The sequence below is a fragment of the Diaporthe amygdali genome, assembly GCF_026229845.1.
Source record: "Diaporthe amygdali strain CAA958 chromosome Unknown NODE_26_length_719862_cov_65_716256, whole genome shotgun sequence".
Classification (NCBI taxonomy): Eukaryota; Fungi; Ascomycota; class Sordariomycetes; order Diaporthales; family Diaporthaceae; genus Diaporthe; species Diaporthe amygdali.
Window position 1 is genome coordinate 114,795 of NW_026517046.1, and position 23,167 is coordinate 137,961.

General features: G+C 53.8%; 4 protein-coding genes across 4 annotated transcripts; 3 read left to right on the forward strand and 1 right to left on the reverse strand.

The window, feature by feature from the left end:
- Positions 1–777: 777 nt before the first annotated feature.
- Positions 778–3,111, forward strand: J7T55_010084 (uncharacterized protein; the record flags this gene model as incomplete). The annotated part of the gene is made up of 1 exon (XM_053131272.1): positions 778–3,111. One exon carries the CDS (start codon positions 778–780, stop codon positions 3,109–3,111), a length of 2,334 nt encoding a protein of 777 aa, XP_052990510.1.
- A 206-nt stretch (positions 3,112–3,317) lies between these two features.
- Positions 3,318–4,067, reverse strand: J7T55_010085 (uncharacterized protein; the record flags this gene model as incomplete). Its single annotated transcript, XM_053131273.1, has 2 exons — positions 3,318–3,596; positions 3,663–4,067. 2 exons carry the CDS (start codon positions 4,065–4,067, stop codon positions 3,318–3,320), a joined length of 684 nt encoding a protein of 227 aa, XP_052990511.1.
- Positions 4,068–6,813: 2,746 nt separating this feature from the next.
- Positions 6,814–8,397, forward strand: J7T55_010086 (mutator-like element; the record flags this gene model as incomplete). The annotated part of the gene is made up of 2 exons (XM_053131274.1): positions 6,814–7,933; positions 7,991–8,397. The coding sequence occupies 2 exons, from the start codon at positions 6,814–6,816 to the stop codon at positions 8,395–8,397; spliced, it is 1,527 nt and encodes a 508-aa protein (XP_052990512.1).
- Positions 8,398–9,551: 1,154 nt separating this feature from the next.
- Positions 9,552–22,707, forward strand: J7T55_010087 (ropy-1; the record flags this gene model as incomplete). Its single annotated transcript, XM_053131275.1, has 3 exons — positions 9,552–9,873; positions 9,935–22,197; positions 22,249–22,707. 3 exons carry the CDS (start codon positions 9,552–9,554, stop codon positions 22,705–22,707), a joined length of 13,044 nt encoding a protein of 4,347 aa, XP_052990513.1.
- Between the last annotated feature and the right edge of the window lie 460 nt (positions 22,708–23,167).

Below are 23,167 nucleotides of genomic sequence, written 5' to 3' on the forward strand. Positions count from 1 at the left end.
GGTGGCTCTAGATAATGAACAATAGCAATGAATTGTATGCTTTGAGATGACAGAAGTCTGCCGTTGGATAAGAGTGTTGATAGTTTGCAGTAAGCGAGCGCGGTTCCCTCAGCCGAAGGGATGTGCGCTATTGGTACACACATACTGACACATTCTCTACTTGCGGGCACCTTGGCAGTCAAATACTTATAAGCGAGTCGCGTCCATGCAGGGAGATCGCGCCCAGAGCCGGCCACTCGGCCGATCAATAACGCCCTAACCAGACAGCATTGGAGTCTGAGCCCTTTGGGGTAACAAAGTCCAGGCCCGTATAGCTGTCCCAAAATCCACCTGCTCGAGCTCGACAACGTGGCATAGAATCCACCATGACCGCGCTGCTCAATTCGGATGCGAAATAAGCACTGCAGAGCGCTCGCTGTATGCACGCACATTGCTACGACGCGTCTCGCTTGAGAAATCCCCGCCAACTCCCCAGCCCCACGTCACTCGGCACTTACCCTCAAGAACAGGCATCTTCGCCGCAGATCCATCCCCCATGTGTTGTCGATGGGAATTGTGCGGGTCCTCCATCTTGCTCTATCACCAGCTTGTCGACCGTCGCAAACAGGTACAGGAGAAAGCACGCGCTGCTGATGGGGCAAGGTCAGACCAAACCCCCCCACCCCTCCCAAAGCAGCCGCCGCAGATGTCATCTTCTGCTCCATGCGACGCCCCCCACGCGCCCTACGCTGACACAAAACCTTCTCGCTCCAGGCGCAAGGGTCAAACCTCCCCAAGATGCTCCACGAAATCCTCCTCTCCCTCTCAGGACACCCTTCCCCCTTGCTCCGAACCGCCCAAGCCTCAGACCCCAATGCGCCCGCTAGTGCCCTGATCTCGCCGCCGGAGCGTGAGCTCCTGCGCTCGGTCGCGCACTTGAGCGAGCTGCACGTCAAGCTGCTCAGCTTCAGCGCCCAGACTGCTGCTTCGCACCGTTCCATGATATGCCGTGCCGTCGCCACCGCGGTCAACAGCCTGCACCTGGCTGCTTTCCAGCGCAAGGTGCTGGAGGTGGAGGAGACTATCCTGCGCAAGGACGCGGGCCTGGTGGGCGCTTATAATATCGTGCCTTTGACGGCCGTTGTCGGCGAGTTCAGCGGCTGGACGAGGAGGTTGGAGTGGCTGTGGGACACGGTGCAGTTCATGCTCGTCAAGGAGAGAAGTTCAGATGGCACTGAGACGTTCTGCACCGGGGCAGCCATCATCAACAGACTGCGCGGAGAGTTGCAGACGGGGTATGCGGATATTGAGGAGACGGCCAGGAGTCTGGTCAGGGTAGCCGAGACCGCCTGGGTGAAGCAGGTGTCCGCCTGGATCTTGTACGGCCGACTTCCCGGTTTTGGCGCCGAGGACTTCTTCATCCAGCAGCCGTCAGACGGAGAGGATGACTTCATTTCACTCCCAAGTCTTCTCCCGTCCTTTGTCACCTCGCCGACAGCAGCGTCCATGCTCTTCATCGGGCGATCCCTGAACCACATTAGGGCCAAGAGCAGCCTGGAAGGCGGCATGCAAGGGATGGACCATCTGTCGTCCCAGCTGCGAGAGCTCTCTCAGCTAACGTATCCACTGGATAGTGCTACCTTCTCACGAACAGTCACAAGCATCAGACTCTTTCTCTCTCGGAATACTCTACAAAAGCTTCTGCCTTTATCAAGGGTCCTGGAGATGCTCCACCTCCTCAGAGACTTCTTTCTCCTCGGTCGTGGCGAGTTCGCGATGGCACTATCACAACAAGCGGACGAGAAGATACGCAGCAGATGGCGGAGGGCTGACAACCTGGCTCATGAGAAGCGTGATGGCCTGAGCAGCGTCGTCGTGAAAGAGGGTGAGGTCATCGCTGTCCTGACCAGGACATGGGCCGCGATGAGCTCAATGCAGGCGCATCAGGTCGAAGAAGACGAGGGTCTTGAATTGGCCAGAGATCTCCTCAAGCTGGCTCTGGCAAAGTCAAAATCGAACACTCCTGCGAGATTGGGACCAGCAAGCCAGATAGTGCCAACCCCATTTCGAAACCTCATGTTCTCTGTTCCCGTCATTCTTACCGTCCGCGTCCCTTCGCCCCTGGATCTCTTCCTCAGCCCGTCTGACGTGCAGGCTTATACAGCCATCAACTCTTACCTTCACTCCATTCGCCGCGCGCACCTTCGGCTCACAGACCTATGGAAGATCACACCGCTCAGGAGACACCACCCGCCACCACCCAAACCGGCGCAAGGGAGTACCAAAGGAGGCCGGGCCCGTGTGATCCTGCTGCGGGAGCGACAAGCCCGCCGGATGCTCGCCATGCGCAGCACATGGACCACGTGCAGCGCGGCGATCTTCTTTCTCGCCGAGGTCGAGGGGTACCTGCAGGTCGAGGTCGTGGCGGAGCTGTGGGAGGGCCTCCAGCGATGGCTCACAACGGGCAGCGACGAGCACCGGCCGCCAGAGTCCACGAGGCCATCACGAGTGCCCACGCCCGCCCCTGTAGAGGACTTGGACGCAATGGAAGAGGATGACGACGAGGACATGTGGCTAGCTGAAGGGGTCAAGACCCCGCGCCCGCGGGATCTCGGCATAAAAGACAAACACCCTCACGACCCCCAGACCTTGGCTGCTGCGCACCGGCTGTACTTGGCCACGCTTGTCCGCAGACTACTGTTGTCACACCAAGACTTTACTGATCCGCTGTATTACCTCCTTGTAGAGGTGGACCAGCTTGTAGCTCTGGTCCATCGGCTGCAAGAGATATGGAATGCGGTAGACCTCGAGGAAGACGTGGGCGTGGTGGATGCCTTTGTTGATCTGGAGCGCGAGGAGCGTGATGTCAAGGGACAGATCAAATCCGTGGAAGACAAGATCAAGGCTGGCATCGAGGGCGTCATCACGGTGTTACGGAGTCTTGAGGCAGATCACGAGGGCCTGGCTTGGGGGAGTGATGATGTCGCCGATGATGGCGAGGGTGGTGCTGGCCTAAGAGAAGAGGGACAATACGTGCCACGCCGTGTGGGCGGTCTAGATCGATTGTTGATGAAGCTGGATTTTGGGAGCTGGTTCAACCGCGGAGACGTTGCCGCAGATCAAGACATGTGACGCCTTTTGTGGTTTAATGAGGGTTCTTGCGTGGCGTTGGGAAGGTTGAAACATACGGGATTCGTCAATGAGTGCAGAACGTGTGATACCAAGAGTCAATGGAATACATTATATCAATTTCTCTCCTTTTGAAAAAGCATCTGGGGCATGCACAAGAAGTCGCGTGCTTCTCTGTTTGCACAGAGAGCAAAGCCCATCTGGAGTCTTCAAGGCGAAATTGAATTCTCGTCTCCTTCGAGGCGTCTTTCTGTCTCATCACCACTCCATTCTGCCTCGGGCAAAGCGCCCACGAACTGCATTATGGAGCCCGGGAACAGCTCGCGGTCGGGATAAGTCCTACGCGGCGGCCACGCACTCTCGTCGGCCTCTGACCCCTGATCACAGGTGAGCAAAGTGGCTTGGTGGCCGTCGACGCGCCAAGTATCTACAGTGATCTTGCCCGGTCTGAAGATATTCGGGTTGGACATCTGGAAGCAGATGATTTTCTTTCCTCAGTCAGCAAAATGTGAGCCCGTGTTATAAACCAGAGAGATAAAGAAGTACAGACATACCTTCCTGATTTGGAGGTCCTCCCTTATTTCAGTAGTCCAGATCATGGGGCTGTCATCCTGGTTACATCTCCGGATCAGCAAGCGGAAGTGGACGAACGCGTTCCGCTCACTGAGGATGACGAGAAGCTCGTCAAGCACCCGGCTCCAAACCCAACCGCTGCCCATGGGCCCCTCGCCCAGTCCGATGCGGAGGTCGATGAAGTGAAGCCGCTGCAGGGTCTCCCGGCCGATGAAGTTTGACATCCTCAGGAAACCCCCGCTGCCGTCTGCCAGGGGAGGCATGCACGGCGGCAGCCGGTCAATGATGAACCACCGGGATTTCAGGACGGGCATGCTCTCGTCGGTGATGCGCCTGCAGAGAAGCAGTATGGTCGGCGTCCTCAAGTGTGCCCGGTGGCACCTCATGTTCCTGGGCTGAGTGGCGGCCTGCCTATAGTAACTCCGGTAAAGGTCCGCACAGTCTGGCCAGTACAACGAGCAGTGGTAGATCATGTTCCGTATCTCGGGCGGGAAGTCGAAGAATGAGAATTGCTTCTTTGCTCCCCCGGCAGTACTGAGTTGGTAGTCGAGTAGTGCGAGGCCATTTCCGCCTTTATTTCCATTCGGTGACTGGGCTTCAGGTGTCAAAGGAGGAAGCACTGCGCGTGAGGAGGGAGAACCACCCGGGAAACCACATGCATTTGGCTGATCAAATTGTTGTCCAGTATAAGTGGGGGTATTATTACTGCGAGCATGTTCGGGACGGGACGAAGCGCAAGCTCGGAAAGCTCCATGCTCTTGCACAGAAGAGGAGGCTTTCGACTCCCGTCTGCAATCCCTTTCTTGTCTCTGGCAAGGTGCCAGTCTGGTTTGAGATACCATCTCTGCACTCATTGAATTGTGTTTTGAAACATTAATTGACGGGTTCAATCTCATGAAAAAGGAGACTCTAGTGCAAGATGTGGCAGATCGTGGGGCTGTCTTTCACGGTCAAGATATGGGGAGACAGTCCCAAGAATCTCAGATATTCACACAGCCGCAACAAAAAAAAATTGTATCCTTCCGGGGACGTCAACACATGCGGACTCCTGGCCCATAGATCTTCGAATGGTTACGCAAGCAGATTATTGTGACTTCCAGCGGGTTTGATCTCGGGACAGCCAGATTCCAATGCAAGCAGGTGTTCAATGAGGGTTGCACACTGACCAGGGCAGCTAGGGTCACACCACAGGTCGAGTATGGCATGCTTGGCAATGCTTCCCTAGGCCGGAAGCCGGTACATGCATGTAACAAACAACGAGAAGAGCCAGCAGCCAATCTGGCATGGGACATGCCACCTCCTCGTGCTGCTTCACCAGGGTACGAGCAGGCCGTGATTCGAAATTTTTGATTAAGCCAGCAAAATGAAATAGGCCGCTGTTGGCCTCCTCCTAGATTTGGGACAAACTGTACCCACCTTTGAACCATTGCTCTGCCCGCATATACGGTCGTTAGTACTGTGTCCATGGGGCAAAGCAATAGATCGGATGAGACCGGATTGTGTGCCGCTCTGACTTAAATCTCATCGGACGGGAAAGCCTGCTGATACCTCAAACTATCATGTTAGGATGTCTTGGGCGGCGTGGCCCAGTGTTGAACATGGGCACAGCTTGCGGCGGCAACACAGGTGAGCGAACGTGTAACTTGCTATGGCCTGGCCAAGATGCCGTTCCACAACACTTGGCCAGCTGACAGATGCTGATCAAGGGAGGCCATCTTGTCGAATTGCTCATCTCGTAGTCGGCTGTAGTCACTAGCTGTACGACCTGCAGGGCTCAAGATGAGTGTGTGTGGATACATCATGAACATGAATTAAGCCAGCTTGATTTGAGAGCATAAACAATTCTGCTTATCAGTCCGAGGTCAAGAGTGGGCTTGACCGGTTCTGACAGGACTTCGTACCCGAAATATCACTTCTCAAAAGGCATCTGGAAGACGATGCATCCTTGGCAAATGCCAGCCCAACTTCGGAAGCAGGTGTCGTGTTACGCACCTAGACTCGGGGGGCATTTCCGACGGAGAAGAGCAGCCTCCATGCAAATGGCTTGCAGGTGATGCGGGATAATGCCGTCATGGGACATTGCTTGTGAAGTTAAGAAGGGTGCCTTATCACGAGGAAGCAAGGGAGTGTCGGCGACTCTTGACCTTGAGTCCTCTCAAGAGTCTCAAGAGAGGACCAAATCACATCAGGCAGTCAATCCCCAAGCAGGCTGGGCTATCGTAGGTGGGATGGGGTCTGAGACTGGGGAAAGTATTGGTGGCCATAGAATGCGCAGCGAGCTGTTATGAGGCACCAATAGTGGCCGGCTTTCCTGTTGTTTATTGAAATGATTGTTTATTTCCAAGGCCACTGAGACTGCCTGGACGGCGGGCATTGCAAGGATTGGCACTATGGGTAAGGCCATAGACGCTGGTAGGAGATATTGGGATTGGGTGATGGTCTGGATAGTCATGAAGTCTAGTCCACTGTGTAAATGTGACAACTCAGTGATGTGCAGATGTTTGGTTTCACAGCCAGGGGTCTGGAAGCGGCGCGGTGGTCCTTGCTTGGGCCGCTAAACTTGGAACAGCTCCCCTGTGCGTGCGATGTACCCAGGTACAGTAGTCAGTACAGTAAGTACCCTGGGGGGAGGTTCAGGGAATCGCTCACACCCAGCAGCCCAGTTGCTGGTTGATCCAAGCATACACCGGCTAGGTAGGTAGCTCTAGCCCCCTCCCCCCACATCATTGCAGAGAGACGCCCCCCCATCTGTTTCAGTGCCCACCCCTACCCTTCTACCTTTTCAGTCCTTGCCCTTTTCGCCTTCCCCTTCCACAATCTCTTTCACTGGACTCACCCTCACAATTCCACTCTAGATTGACGCCCCTCACCTTGTAGACGGCGAGCCTCGAAGTCCATCCACATCCATCCACATCCAGGTCATCGACGAGGGCCGTCCTGGATTGGGTCGGATCGCATTGCATCGCATCGCATTGGGTTGGACTGGATCGATTCGGCCTGCACTGGCACTGGCACTGCGCTGGATTGGACTGGACTGGACTGCACCGGACAGCCGCGATTCCTTGTAGTCCAACCTAGTTGTTTGGGCTGGCGACGGATTATCCCCTCGGTTTCCCTTCTGGTTGAAACAACATGTCAACCACAAATGGACATACGGGTATATCCATCATGAACAATGGGCTCCGACGCGGCCAGGGCTATCCGAACACGCCCAACAAGCTCCCGCAACATGCTGCCCCGTACCAGCAGCAGGCCTTCAACTCGCAGCAGCCTCCACAGGCCCAGTATCCTCACCACCTCTTCACGACTCCTAATCCGTCGCCTGTCCACAACATCCCCAGCGTGCAAAATGGCCCCAGGGCCCAGCAGTCCCACCCTCAGCTGCCTGTCCCTAGCTCGCGTCAGCAGCGTGCGACGACACATCAGATGCCGTCCAGTAACACTCAGCTGAACTATCTAGTGAACCAGCAGCCTCTGCCACAGCAGTCCATCAGCCAGCAACAGCCCGTGGGCCAGCAGATGTCCATGAACCAGCATGTCTCCCCGAACGAGAACCCCATCATCTCCCAGCCTCCGCCTCAACACGCTCATACCGCCCAGCAGCCCGTCTTGACGCCTCAGCCGCCTCAACCTCAGCTGCAACCACCCCCACAGCCCCAGCCCCAGCCTCAGCCGCAGGCACAGCAACCCCCACAACTTCAGGCCGAAGCTTCGGTGCAGAGTCAAGAGGGCCAACACGATGACACTATGGAGGTCGAAAGCCAGGGTGAGGACGATGGAGACGACAGCGCTCTCGACAAGACGGCCGACAACGGGACCCCGTTCGTGCCGCGCACTCCGATGGGCTCTATGATGTCAGCTCCGCCCGAAGGCGGGAGCTTTCCGACCCTTGACGCCGTACACAAGGCAGTCCTGGAGTATTGCACGTCGGTTGGCTATGCTATCGTCATAGGCAGGTCAAAGAAGACGGTGCCAGGGTTGAAGAAAGTGCTGTTTGTCTGTGACCGGGCGGGCAAGCCCCCGAAGCGCGTCAGCCCTGAGATGCGAAAACGAAAGACATCCTCCCGCAAGTGTGACTGCCAATTCGGTTTCTTCGCTATTGAGCAGAGGACGCAATGGACTGTCCGTTACCGTCCGGATTCCGCTCACCTTCAGCACAATCATGGCCCGAGTGAGAGCCCACTCCTGCACCCCGCTGCACGCAAACTCGACAGCAAGATGGTTGCTGCAGTCAAGACACTAAAGGAAAATGGTACGTTTTTGTATATTGCCAGGTCATATGTTATGGAGACTTACTAAGTAGCCGCAGGCGTGGGCGTCAGTGCAACATTGGAGATACTGCAGTCAGAGAACCCACATGTGCCACTTCTTCCGCGGGATATCTACAATGCCAGAGCAGCCATAAATCGCAACCCTCAGAAGATTACGGCTGCACTGGCTGAGGACCGGCCTGCCATCTACAGCAAGCCGCACCCAAGCGCTGAGGAACGCATCAGGGCTGACCTGCGTCGTGAGCTCGCCAAGGCCCGCGAGGAGTTCGACAAGATCAAAGGGGAAAGCGACAAGAAGATCAACGAGCTGGAGGAGAAACTCCGCGAGAAAGACAAGATCATCAAGAAGTACGAGATGTTCGTTGATCTGTGCAATGAGCGTGTAATGATCCAACGGGAGAAGCTCAAGGACATCGACGACAATGGTAATGCCAGCAGGCCTTGAAGCGGGAAAGAAGACGGAGCAAGAAAGAAAAGCCATGGAACGGGCACAGGCTACGAGTATCACGGTTTCACGCATGGTAATGGGATTAACCAGGCATAAGATGGGAAGCACAAGGGTTCGGGGTCTGGGTGTGAACTTGGAGTTGACTTTACTTATTATGTGAGAGAATCTCATGGAGGGCAAAAAGGCGAGGTGTCATTGGCAGGCGGGCTTTGGGAATGGAGGGCAACTCGCAGTCTCATTTGCAAACAGTCCATCTCTTGGCTGGTGAGCGTGATCTGAGGCGAGGCTTTGACGAACCTCAGGCCTCTGCCGGTTTGTCAAAGAAGACCCAAACTGGTTGGCCCTATCCTAGCAAAGCAGTGGAAAGACAAGTAGCTTATCTTGCTCCGGCACGAGCGGCTTGTATGAGGCTATGTCTGCCTCCAAAGCCAGAGGGACTTAGAATAAATCAGAATCTGGCCACATCAGGGAGACTGCACGATGCGTTGGAAAAGTCCTCGCAGCAGAAAAAAACTTGACAAGGTGCTGTAGGGTACGTATGCTTCGCCATGTGAATGTGACAAAAACGTGAATGTGAGTAAATGCTGGCACGGTCTAGTAGGTGGTAGTCGGCCCACATGTCACTCCCCAACGGGAGGAACACATACATCAATCACTGACTGCCTAGGCCCAGGTAGGTACTGTGCATGAATGCCGGTAGGCGTCGGGACCAATCAAATCCAGGTACCCGCTCCCACGCATGCTCTCAGTCGCGACAGGGGTCCTCCAACGGCCAGCGCGTGGCTCAAAGCTGCCCGAGTTTGGGAAGTCAACACGGGGTGTGGTTCAGTCATCCTGGAATTTAATACTCCAGGGCTCTAATGACCGTCTGCCATCATACCGCCTCCCTGCCTGTACATCACGCATTTTCCCTCATCGCCCATTTCTGTCCATGAGGTCAGGGCACTTGTAACAGCAACGAGATACCCCATCAAGCTGCCTTCGTTTATTGCTTCTTTTGTCCTCGCGATTCCCTCGCTGTACTTATCGGCTTTGCGACCCCCTAATCCGCCCACCCTGACCACCCAGGCTTGTAGATCGCCTGCGAATCTCGGAGAGACATGACCACGATACTCTGAGCGACCAAACCTCCCACTACGACAACGCCCATCATGGACGCGGCCGTATCACCCCAGCCCCCGGGCACGCCTCTCAACGGCAACGGTGCGAACGGCATCAACGGCGTCAGCGCTGCCGCCCCTCTCGTTGCCATGGATCCCGCCCGCGTCGTTGAGCATCTGGCTCATCTGCTTGAGGCTGCCCTTGGCGCTTCTCGCGACGAGCTCGAAGCTCCTGGCAGTCTGCTGTCCAAGGCACGATACAACGACACATTACAACGATGCACCCGCTTCGCCAACGACGCACTGGTGTCTTTGTACATACAAAAGGACATCCCCGCGACGCCTCAACTAGAAAACGGCGATGTGGATTCCAGTACGGCGACCTCCTCCTCCACTCTGACCAAGTGGGATATGTGCTGACTATATCTCTGCAGAACCAACACAGCACACGTACACTATTGCATCCGATTTGTTCTCAGCAGTCACCACCGTTGCCTTCCTGGTCCTCCTGAAGCGCCCTCAACCCCTCGATCCGTCCGCGCCTCTCGCCTCTCAGCTTCAAGTGCTGAATCTTCCCGGCCCGGCCTACCTTGCAGCCACCGCTGGCGAGCAGGGTCCGGCGGCCTCGCCCTTTGAATACTTGCAGCTCTTCCTGCACAATGGTCTGGCGCCATATTTCGATGCAAGCACCAAGAGCCAGCAGATGATCGGCGGCGTCCGTGGCAGAGCCGATGTCGACGCGAAAACTGGTATACCTGTGACGAAGAAGAGATGGACTGAGCTTGAGCTGAGCTTATCACATCTGCAGCAGAACGTTGAGATCCCCGAAGTGCTTCTGCCGTTCCACCCGACGGTACAGAATGCTCTCGATGATGCTGCATCCCGCCAGGTCAAGCCGTCGCTCGATATGATTCCGGCGGCCCTCCTCCAAGACAGCACCTTCCTTAACCAACTGCAAACGAACGTGAATAACTGGATCAAGTCTATTCAGGCCATTACCAAGATGAATCGTGATCCGACCACCGGCACGGCCAACCAGGAAATTAACTTTTGGCTTTCCATGGAGGCGGCACTTGGCGGCATCGAGACACAGCTAGGAAGCGACGGCGTTCGTTTGACCCTGGAGATATTGAAGCACGCGAAGCGTTTTCAGGCGACCGTCAGTTTTGGAGCGGATACAGGGCTGAAAGAAGCCATGGATACGGTCCAGAAGTACAACCAGCTGATGCGTGACTTTCCCCTGGATGAGCTCCTCTCGGCAACCTCATTGCCCAAGGTTCGAGATGCTATTGACCAGATCTTCACGCACCTGAACAAGAAATTGAGGATTTGCCCGTACCCCATTCGACGAGCCTTGCCTTTGGTCGAGGCCTTCTCGGCGGATTTAGATGAAGTCCTGCACCGTCTTCTCCCCGGAACAGAGTTGGTTGATCTCGACTACCAGGAGTTTAGCAATGTCATGCGCCTAACGGACAGCGTCTTCAAGGCCTGGGACGATAATAAGAAAGCTTTCACAGATGTTGCCCGTGATGTCACCAGGCGGAGAAACGAAAAGTTCATTCCTATCAAGATCAATCCCAAACACAGCGAGCTGCAGTCTCGACTAAAGTATGTCAGCAACTTTCGCGACAACCACGAGCAACTGCAAAAGACGATTGTCAACGTTCTTGGACCAAAAGCGACCGTGGCTGAGTTAGTCGACGGCGCAAACGCAGAAGGCGTTGTTGTCGAAGAGATGGGTGATGTTGATGCGGTTGAAGAAGTCAAGCAAGCGTGGGAAGCTCTGAGAAACGTGGACCTACTCGATGTCTCACCGGAAGGGACGCAACGATGGGTCAAGGCGGAGGAGACCTACAATGAACGGACGTCCCGCGTTGAGAACTCCATCATTGCCCGCCTGCGAGACCGTCTTGCTACAGCCAAGAATGCGAACGAAATGTTCCGTGTTTTTTCCAAATTCAATGCCCTTTTCGTGCGGCCGAAAATTCGAGGCGCTATCGCCGAGTACCAAACTCAGCTTATTGACAATGTCAAGTTGGCCATCAACTCTCTCCATGAGCGCTTCAAGCAGCAATATGGACACTCTGAGGCACACGCCATGGCACAGCTACATGATCTGCCGCCGGTTTCTGGAGCTATCATCTGGGCTCGTCAGATCGAGCGTCAACTCGACGGCTACATGAAGAAGGTTGAGGATGTTCTCGGCTCTGAATGGGCGCTTCACACCGAAGGTCAGAAGCTCAAGAATGACAGCGAATTGTTCCGCAAGAAGCTGAACACCCGACCGATATATGAGGCTTGGCTCCACGACGTGCAGAGGAAAAATATCACCATCTCGGGACTTATCTTCACGATCAACAAGATACGGTCTGCCGGAAACGTTCTGGAGCTACATATCAACTTTGACGGGCAAGTCATCGCCCTGTTCAAAGAGGTCCGAAACCTCATGTGGCTGAATTATAGCGTGCCTCACGCCATAAACAGCGTCTCGAAAGAGGCCAAGAGAGTCTATCCCTTTGCTGTGAGCCTCATGGAGAGTGTCAGAACTTACGCGCAGACTGATCGCCAGATCGCGGACATGCCGGACGTCTCCGTGCTGCTTGGCGGTCTTCGCAACGAGGTCCAAGAGCTTGTCCGCAAGGGCATGCCTCTTAGATGGGAATCTTTCAACAACATGTACGAACTGCATTTCAGAGCAGACTCATCTAAAGGGGAAAGCAAGCACGTCACTTTCGTCAAAGAGTTCTCCGTGGCGGTATCACAGCTCCAGTTCAAGACGATGACATTGGCTTCGATCAACGCTACAATCCAAAAGGCGCTTGCGGAGCTTAGCTCTTGCCCTTATGAAGCCTCGGAATTTGATTCAAGGCTCAAGATCATTCAAGATGCAGTGGACCAGCTGAATCTTGAGCAATATGTGAACCTAGGGTACTGGGTCGAGGGCATGAACTCCCACATCAAGGATGTCTTGCTAATCCGCCTTCAACGTGCAATGTCAGCTTGGATCGAGGCCTTCGAGGACGATCATTTCGAAGGTGAAGGTTCGCGTCGGAGGGCACAGGGGGAGGGTGGTCTTAACTCCAAATCTGACAAACCAGTCATGAGGCAGCTGATCCATGAAATCACAATGCGTAACCAAGTCATCTACCTCGACCCTCCGATGGAATACGCACGCGCTAGCTGGTTCTTGCAACTTCAAGAGTGGCTCGGCGTTGTCTGCAACTTGAAGAAAGTCAAGGCAACTCGTTACCAGATGAGCCTCAGTCTGAATACGACGGCTCAAGACGAGCCTCGCTTCAATGACCTGCCTGCTGAGTGCACTGAGATGCTCATTCGTGTCCATGGCTCCGTCGACAAGAAGCTCCAGGAGATTGGGTCGTATGTCGACAAGTGGCTGCAGTTCCAGTCGCTATGGGACTTGCAATCAGACCAGGTCTACGAAATACTTGGTGATCAGCTTTCACGGTGGTTGCAGCTTTTGCAGGAACTCCGCAAGACAAGATCGACCTTTGACACATCGGAGGTCAGCCGCTCTTTTGGCCACGTCACCATCGATTATGATCAAGTACAGACTAAGGTCAATGCCAAGTATGATCAATGGCAGCATGACATCCTACTCAAGTTTGCCAGTCGTCTCGGAAACCGCATGCGGGAAGTCCACGCTGAGATCGAAAAAGCCCGACGAGACTTGGAAGGTCACAGTCTCGAAGCATCGTCCACGGCGCAAGCTGTGCAATTCATCACCATTGTGCAGAGTTGCAAACGGCAGGTCAAGCTTTGGGCGCCTGAGGTCGAGATATTCCGCCAAGGCGAATCAACTCTTGTGAGGCAGCGGTACCAGTTTCCCAATGATTGGCTTCATGCGGAACAGGTAGACGGCATGTGGGATGCACTGAATGAGCTTCTTGCGCGCAAGTCAAAGATTGTCCAGGATCAGACAGACGCTTTACGAGCGAAGATTGTCGCAGAAGACAAGGTTGTCGCTGACAAAATCACGGAAGTGGCACAGCAGTGGAATGAGGAGAAACCAGTATCTGGCACCATACCCCCTGACGAGGCCAATGCTACCTTGAGCTCTTTCGAGATCAGAATCACTCAGCTCCAAGAAGAGTTTGCCATGGTCTCAAAAGCTAAGGAAGCTCTCGACCTTCCTGCGTCAGCGGACTCGTCTCTCGGTGTGATATTGGAAGAGGTTCAGGACTTCAAATCTGTGTGGGCTTCACTTTCCTTGATCTGGAAGAGTCTGAATGAGCTCCGCGAGATGCTGTGGACCAGCGTTCAGCCAAGAAAGATCAGGTCATCCATTGACAACCTCATCAAAATGACCAAGGAGATGCCCAGCAGAATGCGGCAATACGCTGCGTTTGAACACATCCAAAACATCCTTCGGCAATACTTGAAAGTCAATACTCTTCTGGGAGACCTCAAGTCTGAGGCCGTACGGGACCGACACTGGACCAAAATCTGGAAGCAGATCAAGCCTGGGAAGCGGTATTCTCCCGTTTCTATGACATTAGGGGATGTTTGGGACCTGAATCTTGTGGCAACCGAAGTCATCATCAAGGACGTGATTGCTCAAGCCCAGGGTGAGATGGCCCTTGAAGAATTCCTCAGGCAGGTGAAGGAGGACTGGACGAATTACCACCTGGAACTCGTCAACTACCAGAACAAGTGTCGTCTCATTCGAGGGTGGGATGAGCTTTTCGCAAAATGCAGCGAGAACCTCAACTCTCTGCAAGCAATGAAGCACTCTCCGTATTACAAAGAATTTGAGGAGGAAGCTTCTACCTGGGAAGACAGGCTCAACCGTGTACACGTCCTCTTCGACGTCTGGATTGATGTTCAACGCCAATGGGTTTACCTCGAAGGTGTCTTCACTGGCAATGCAGACATCAAGCACCTGCTTCCCATTGAATCTTCGAGGTTCCAGAACATCAACAGCGAGTTCTCGGCGGTTATGAAGAAGGTCTACAAGCAGCCCACCGTCCTCGATGTCCTCAACATACCAAATGTACAGAAGTCTTTGGAGCGTTTAGCGGAGCTGCTCAACAAGATTCAGAAAGCGCTTGGCGAATATCTTGAGAAGGAGCGTGTCTCATTCCCTCGATTTTACTTCGTCGGTGACGAGGATCTCCTGGAAATGATTGGCAACAGCAACGACACTTTGCGTATCGCTAAGCACTTCAAAAAGATGTTCGCTGGTCTCTCCGGCTTGGTCATGGATGAAGAGGGTGTCATCTCTGGCTTTACATCCAAGGAGGGCGAGACCGTGCGGCTCAAGAAGGAAATCTCGGTCATCAAGACCCCGAAGATCAACGACTGGCTCGCGCTCCTCGAAAGTGGAATGAAAGCAACACTTGCAGAGCTACTAGCTGAGGCTGTCGAGCAATACACGCCCATTTTCTCCAATGAGAACATTGAGCAATCAGCCCTGAGCGAATTCATGTCAGCTTTTCCAAGTCAAATTGTGGTCTTAGCAACCCAGGTTGTCTGGACTACTACTGTTGATCAGGCCCTCAATGATGGCGGCAAGGGTCTCCAAGCTTTGTTCGAGCGCGAGGTGCAGGTGCTACGCCTTCTTGCGGACACAGTACTCGGTGACCTGGAGGTATTGATGAGGAAGAAGTGCGAGCAGATGATCACCGAATGTGTCCATCAACGAGATGTCATCGAAAAACTCGTGAAGCTCAATGCCACGGCTCCAACACATTACATGTGGCTCCTCCAGATGCGTTACGTCTACAGCCCCCAGGGTGATTTCCTAGACCGCCTCCATATCAAGATGGCAAACGCTAAGCTCAACTACGGCTTCGAGTATCTGGGTGTCCCTGACAGGCTTGTTCGGACGCCTCTCACTGACAGATGTTTCCTCACCCTCACACAAGGATTGTGCCAGCGGCTTGGAGGGTCACCTTATGGCCCTGCTGGCACAGGCAAGACAGAATCTGTCAAGGCGCTAGGCGTCGAGCTCGGCAGATTCACTTTGGTCTTCTGCTGTGACGACACTTTCGATTTCCAGGCTATGGGCCGCATTTTCCTGGGTATCTGTCAGGTCGGAGCCTGGGGCTGTTTCGACGAATTCAACCGTCTCGAGGAGCGCATCCTGTCTGCCGTCTCGCAGCAGATCCAGAACATCCAACTCGGTCTGAAACAGGGTGCTGAGGACAGCAAAGCTCAGATTGAGCTTGTAGGACGCCAACTCCACGTCAATGAAGATACAGGCATCTTCATCACAATGAACCCTGGCTATGCTGGTCGTTCCAATCTTCCAGACAATCTCAAGAAGCTCTTCCGAAGTGTGGCCATGTCGAAACCTGACAAGGAGCTCATTGCCGAGGTCATGCTCTACTCCCAGGGCTTCAATCAAGCCAAGCAACTGTCGAAGCAGACGGTGCCGTTCTTCGATCAATGCTCTGCTAAATTGTCGAAACAAGCGCATTATGACTTTGGTCTGCGTGCACTGAAGAGCGTTCTAGTCAGCTCTGGTGGCTTGAAGCGTGCTCGACTCATCGAGACCGAAGGGAATTTGGGCGCGGAGGAAGTAGTGGAACCAGAGATCATTGTCCAAAGTATCCGCGAAACTATTGCGCCGAAGCTGATCAAGACCGATGTTGACATTATGATGGACATCGAAGGAGTCTGCTTCCCTGGCGTCAAGTACGTCCCTGCCAACTTACACAGCCTGGAGGAGGCGATCCGCCGCCTGGCAGACGAAAGACAGCTTGTTGTTACCGATACATGGATGACGAAGGTCCTTCAGCTGTATCAAATCCAGAAGATCCACCACGGTGTCATGATGGTTGGAAACTCTGGATCAGGAAAGTCGGCCGCCTGGAGGTTGCTTCTTGATGCGCTGCAACAGGTTGAAGGTGTCGAGGGCGTGTCCCACGTTATCGACTCGAAAGTCATGTCCAAGGAGGCACTGTATGGAAACCTCGACTCCACCACTCGAGAATGGACGGACGGTTTGTTTACAAGCATTCTCCGGAAAATTGTGGACAACCTTCGTGGTGAGGATGCTAAGCGACACTGGATTGTATTCGACGGCGATGTCGACCCTGAGTGGGTCGAAAACTTGAACAGCGTGCTCGACGACAACAAGCTGCTCACGCTTCCCAACGGCGAGCGACTCAATTTGCCACCCAATGTTCGCATCATGTTCGAAGTTGAGACATTGAAGTACGCCACGCTCGCGACAGTCAGTAGATGCGGTATGGTCTGGTTCAGCGAAGACACTGTCACACCAAGCATGATGGTGACCAATTACCTTGAAACGCTACGCACTGTTGCATTTGAGGATCTGGACGAAGACGCGGTGGCCACTGGCCAAAGCTCTGCGAAAGCACTGGCCGTGCAGACCCACGCCGCCGATCTCCTCCGCGCGCATCTCGAATCTGAGGGCTTCATCTTGTCCGCTTTGCAACAAGCAGAGAACTACAACCACATCATGGAATTCACAGTGGCGAGAGTCCTCAACACTATGTTCTCGCTGCTGAACAAGGCTGTCCGTGACATCATCGAGTACAATTCTCAGCATGTTGACTTCCCTCTGGATCCCGAGCAGGTGGAAGGCTTCATTTCCAAGAAGCTTTTACTTGCTTTGGTCTGGGCTTTAACTGGCGACTGTCCATTGAACGATCGCAAGGCATTTGGTGATAGCTTGTGCGGTCTCGCAGACTTCGGGTCACCGCCTTTGGATGGCTCCAGCGCCCTTATTGACTTCGATGTTTCCCTCCCACAAGCCGAATGGACCCCTTGGCAGAATCAAGTACCGACGATCGAAGTCAATACACACTCCATCACTCAAACCGATGTGGTCATCCCAACTTTGGACACTGTCCGGCACGAAGACGTCCTGTACTCGTGGTTGGCTGAACACAAGCCTCTCCTTCTATGCGGACCGCCAGGCTCTGGTAAGACGATGACGCTCTTCAGTGCTTTGCGAAAGCTCCCAAATATGGAGGTCGTTGGCCTCAATTTCTCGAGTGCCACTACACCCGACCTCCTGATCAAGACATTCGAGCAGTACTGCGAGTACAAGAAGACACTGAATGGAGTGACGCTGTCTCCAACTCAAATTGGGCGTTGGCTTGTCATATTCTGTGATGAGATCAACTTGCCAGCTCCGGACAAATATGGCACGCAGAGAGCCATTTCTTTCATCCGTCAGCTAGTCGAACACAACGGCTTCTGGCGAACTTCTGATAAGTCGTGGGTGACTCTTGATAGAATCCAGTTCGTGGGCGCTTGCAACCCCCCAACAGATGCCGGACGTACGCCCATGGCTGCTCGTTTCCTCCGACATGCTCCTCTCATCATGGTCGACTACCCAGGCGAACAATCTCTACACCAAATTTACGGAACATTCAACTCTGCTGTGCTCAAGATCATTCCCTCACTCCGCGGTTACGCAGAGCCGCTCACTCAAGCTATGGTCCGATTCTTCCTCGAGTCTCAGCAGCGATTTACGGCCAAGATCCAACCCCACTATGTCTACAGTCCTCGTGAGTTGACTCGTTGGGTTCGGGGTGTGTATGAGGCGATCCGGCCTCTCGAGACTTTGTCTATTGAAGGTCTCATACGCATATGGGCGCACGAGGCTTTGCGTCTCTTCCAAGATCGACTTGTTGCTGAGGATGAACGTAAGTGGACCGACGATGCTGTGCGAAGAATCGCGATGGACTTCTTCCCAACCATCGACGAGCAACAGGCACTTGGCGGCCCCATCCTCTACTCCAACTGGCTGTCAAAGAACTATGTCCCGGTCGATCGAGAACAACTTCGTGACTTTGTCAAGGCTCGCCTCAAGACCTTCTGCGAGGAGGAGGTTGATGTGCCACTTATCTTGTTCAACGATGTCCTGGAGCACGTCCTTCGCATTGATCGTGTCTTCCGGCAGCCGCAAGGTCATCTCATTCTCATTGGCGTCAGCGGTTCGGGAAAAACAACCCTGTCTCGTTTCGTGGCGTGGATGAATGGTCTGAAGGTCTACCAGATCAAGGTGCACGGCAAGTACTCAGCCGAGGACTTCGATGAGGACTTGAGGGAAGTCTTGCGGCGCTGCGGCTGCAAGGGTGAGAAGATGTGCTTCATCATGGACGAGTCTAACGTTCTTGACTCTGGTTTCCTCGAGAGAATGAATACGTTGCTTGCCAATGCTGAAGTGCCCGGCCTATTCGAAGGCGATGACTTCGCAGCCTTGATGACGGCCTGCAAGGAAGGCGCACAACGTCAAGGGCTGCTCCTCGACTCCCAAGAGGAGCTTTACAAGTGGTTCACTTCGCAAATCGTCAAGAATTTGCACGTCGTCTTTACGATGAACCCACCAGAGGATGGCCTCTCTTCCAAGGCAGCCACCAGTCCAGCCTTGTTCAACCGTTGTGTTCTCAACTGGTTCGGCGACTGGTCGGATCAGGCCCTATTCCAGGTTGCGCACGAGTTGACGCACTCGGTGGATCTCGACCGCTCTAACTTCCAAGCACCCGACACGATTCCTATCGCCTACCGAGGCCTCAGCCTGCCCCCTTCGCACAGAGAATCAGTTGTCAACTCGATGGTTTACATTCACTACTCCCTTCAGCGCTTCAATGTCAAGTTATTGAAGCAGCAGGGCAAGGTCACCTTTTTGACACCGCGTCACTTCTTGGATTTCGTGGCACAGTATGTGAAGTTGTACAATGAGAAGCGCGAGGACCTTGAAGAACAACAGCGCCATCTCAACGTGGGTCTTGAGAAGCTTAGGGACACCGTGGACAAAGTCAGAGACCTTCGCGAGAGTCTTGCGGAGAAGAAGGCTCAGCTGGAGCAGAAAGACATCGAGGCGAATGAGAAACTGCAGCGCATGGTTGCCGACCAGCGGGAGGCTGAGCAGCGCAAGAACACATCTCTCGAAGTCCAGGCTGCGCTTGAAAAGCAAGAAGCTGAGGTTGCAACAAGGAAGAAGGTCGTTTTGGAGGACCTGGCGAAGGCAGAGCCTGCAGTGGAGGCAGCCAAAGCCAGCGTCAGCAACATCAAGCGTCAGCATCTGACTGAAGTCCGTTCCATGAACACGCCGCCACAGGGCGTCAAACTTGCACTGGATTCCGTCTGCACGCTGATCGGGCACAAGGTCAATGATTGGAAAGCCGTTCAAGCCGTTGTGCGACGAGATGACTTTATTGCAAGCATCATCAACTTCAACAATGAGAAGCAGATGACCAAGAACCTGCGAGTGAAGATGAGAAATGAATTCTTATCCAACCCAGAGTTCACATTTGAGAGGGTCAACCGCGCCAGTAAGGCCTGTGGTCCTCTAGTTCAATGGGTGGAAGCTCAAGTCAATTTCGCCGAAATCCTCGACCGAGTTGGCCCCCTGAGGGCGGAGGTCGAGCAGCTGGAGGAGCAAGCTCTGCAAACCAAGGCCGAGGCCAAGGCCATCGAGAACAACATTGCCCACCTGGAGCAGAGCATCGCCACTTACAAGACCGAGTATGCAGCGCTGATTAGCGAGACACAGGCAATCAAATCCGAGATGTCAAGGGTGCAATTCAAGGTCGACCGAAGTGTCAAGCTACTCGACAGCCTGTCTTCCGAGCGTGTGCGTTGGGAAGAGGGCAGTAAGTCCTTCGAGACACAGATCAGCACGTTGGTGGGAGACGTGCTTGTCGCCGCCGCTTTCCTTGCCTACAGCGGTCTATATGACCAGACATTCCGCAAAGGCATGATGGAAGATTGGCTGCACCAGCTGCACTTGTCCGGTATTCAGTTCAAGCCGCATAACCCCATGACTGAGTATTTGTCCACCGCCGACGAGCGTCTCGGATGGCATGAAAACAGCTTGCCTGTGGATGATTTGTGCACTGAGAACGCCATCGTCCTGAAGCGCTTCAACAGGTACCCGTTGATCATCGATCCTTCGGGTAGAGTCAATGAGTTCTTGCAGAAGGAGTGTAAAGACCGTCGCTTGACCGTCACCAGTTTCTTGGACGATTCCTTCACCAAGCAGCTTGAGAGCTCGCTCCGATTCGGCAACCCAATTCTCATCCAGGACGCGGAGCATCTCGACCCCATTCTCAACCACGTGCTCAACAAAGAATATCAGAAGACTGGAGGTCGTGTACTCATTCAACTTGGAAAGCAGCAAATCGACTTTTCACCGGCCTTTAAGATCTATCTGTCCACCAGAGACCCATCTGCGACATTCGCACCTGATATCTGCAGTCGAACTACCTTCGTCAACTTTACCGTCACGCAGAGCAGTCTCCAGACCCAGTCGCTTAACGATGCATTGAAGTCTGAGCGGCCAGATGTTGATGAGAGGCGGTCAAACTTGATCAAGCTTCAGGGCGAGTTCAAGGTGCACTTGCGACAGCTTGAGAAGCGCCTGCTTCAAGCACTCAACGAATCACGTGGCAACATCTTGGATGATGATAACGTTATTGAAACCTTGGAGACTCTCAAGACCGAGGCCGCCGAGATTTCAGCCAAGATGAGCAACACTGAAGGTGTCATGGCCGAGGTCGAACAGATCACACTTGAGTACGATGTCATCGCCAAGTCCTGCAGTGCCGTGTACGCTGTCCTTGAACAGCTACACTATCTCAACCACTTCTATCAGTTCTCGTTGCAGTACTTCCTTGACATTTTCCACGGCGTGCTCCATGGTAATCCTAATCTGGCCAATGAGACAAATCACAAAGTCCGCCGTGATATCATTGTCAGGGACCTGTTCATCGCCGCCTTCCAGAGGACTGCACTTGGACTGCTCCAGAAAGATCGCATTACTCTTGCTATGCTCCTCGCGCAAGCATCTCCGTACAAAATGGACAGCACTCTCATTGACAACATCCTGGACGAAAAGATCGAGGGCAAGGACGTCTCAACAGTTGTTGAGGGCAAGGACGAGGCATTTGCACGAGCCAGAAAGCTGCCGAGTCTGAAGGAGAGACTCGACCAGGTCTCCGCTAGTGACTGGGATCAATTCTTCTCCCAGGAGCTTGCAGAGAATTTCGTTCCCAAGATCTGGGATGACAGCACAGATGACAACGATAAGGCTCTTTTATCCCTGCTTTTAGTAAAGCTCTTCCGTCTTGATCGATTCGTACCTGCCGCAGAGCGCTTCGTGGCCTTGGTATTCGGGCCTGGTCTGTTCGACATTGTGGAAGATCTCAAGGCTACCGTGACCCAAGTGCCCGCAACACGACCGATTGCTTTGGTGTCCAGCCCTGGATTCGATGCCAGCTACAAAGTCGACAGTCTGGTGGAGAGGATGCGTGTTAGATGCACGAATATTGCGATGGGTTCCAATGAGGGTGTTGCAAGCGCCGACAAAGCAATCAGTAACGCGGCACAGATCGGATCATGGGTATTGGTCAAGAACGTCCATCTTGCACCAACTTGGCTGCAGAGCCTCGAGAAACGCATGGAATCACTCAACCCCAATCCGGAGTTCAGACTCTTCCTGTCCATGGAGGCGAGCCCCAAGATCCCCGTCAACCTGCTCCGCGCCTCTCGGGTGCTCATGTACGAGCAACCTGCTGGTGTCAGGGCCAACATGAAAGACTCGATGTCTTCGCTTTCTACGAGGCCCTCTAAGAGCCCTGTTGAGCGGCAGAGGCTGTACCTACTACTATCTTTCCTGCATGCTGTTGTTCAAGAGCGCTTGCGTTATGCGCCTAGCCTTGGCTGGAAGGGTTTCTGGGAGTTCAATGACAGTGATGTGAGTATCGTCTCCTCGAATTGGGCCATGACAGTCACTTACAAATGATAGTATGAATGCTCGGCCTTTGTGATCGACACATGGGTCGAAACAGTTGCCCAAAACCGGACTAACATCGCCCCGCAAAACATCCCCTGGGAAATGATCCGATATCTCGTCACGGAGACCTACGGCGGCAAGATCGATGATGAAGGCGACTACAAGCTCCTCACGCAGCTCGTTCACTCTTTCCTGACGCCGGCCGCCTATGACATTGGTCACAAGCTGGTTGAGGGCGGCGACAAGGAAGGCAGCCTGGAGGTGCCATCAGGAACTTCTATGCAGGATTTCATGGGATGGATTCACAAGCTCCCTGAGCGCGAGCCGCCTACGTATCTTGGACTGCCTGCCAATGCGGAGAAGTTGCTGCTCGTTGGGCTTGGGCAGAGCATGATCCAGAACTTGAGGAAGGTCACGGACTTACTGGATGAGGGGGAGCAGTTGGTAACTGAAGCAGCACAGGCTGCGTAATTGACTCGTAGCGAGTGAGACGTCCGAGTGGGTGTGTGCGGAGGAGGGACATGTTAGTAAAGGTCGTACACTGTTGTTTGGAGATTATTTGTGGCTCTTTTTCCTAGGCTCTGCTCATCTATCTGGGCGTCTGGCGGAAGAGAAGTTGGGGACTTGGTTGCCTTCGTCACAGACAGATACCCCTTTACCGAGAGATGGCTTCTTTTATGTCATATTTGTGTTTAGACTTGTAGAGAAATTAAGTGGAATATCTTTCATGGCTTGGGTCTCAGCAGGATCGATGTTATCTTTTGCAGTAGGATCATCGTTCGGTCATTCTTTCAGTGGCCGTCTCTCTGCTTCTTGTTGATACGCACAAGCCCAAGAAAGCTGCTGCCTTACGCATGTGGAGACGGGCGCATCGAGCGGCCGCAAAGAGCCTCATGCCTTCCAGATTAAGGAACAGGCTGCAATCAGGCAC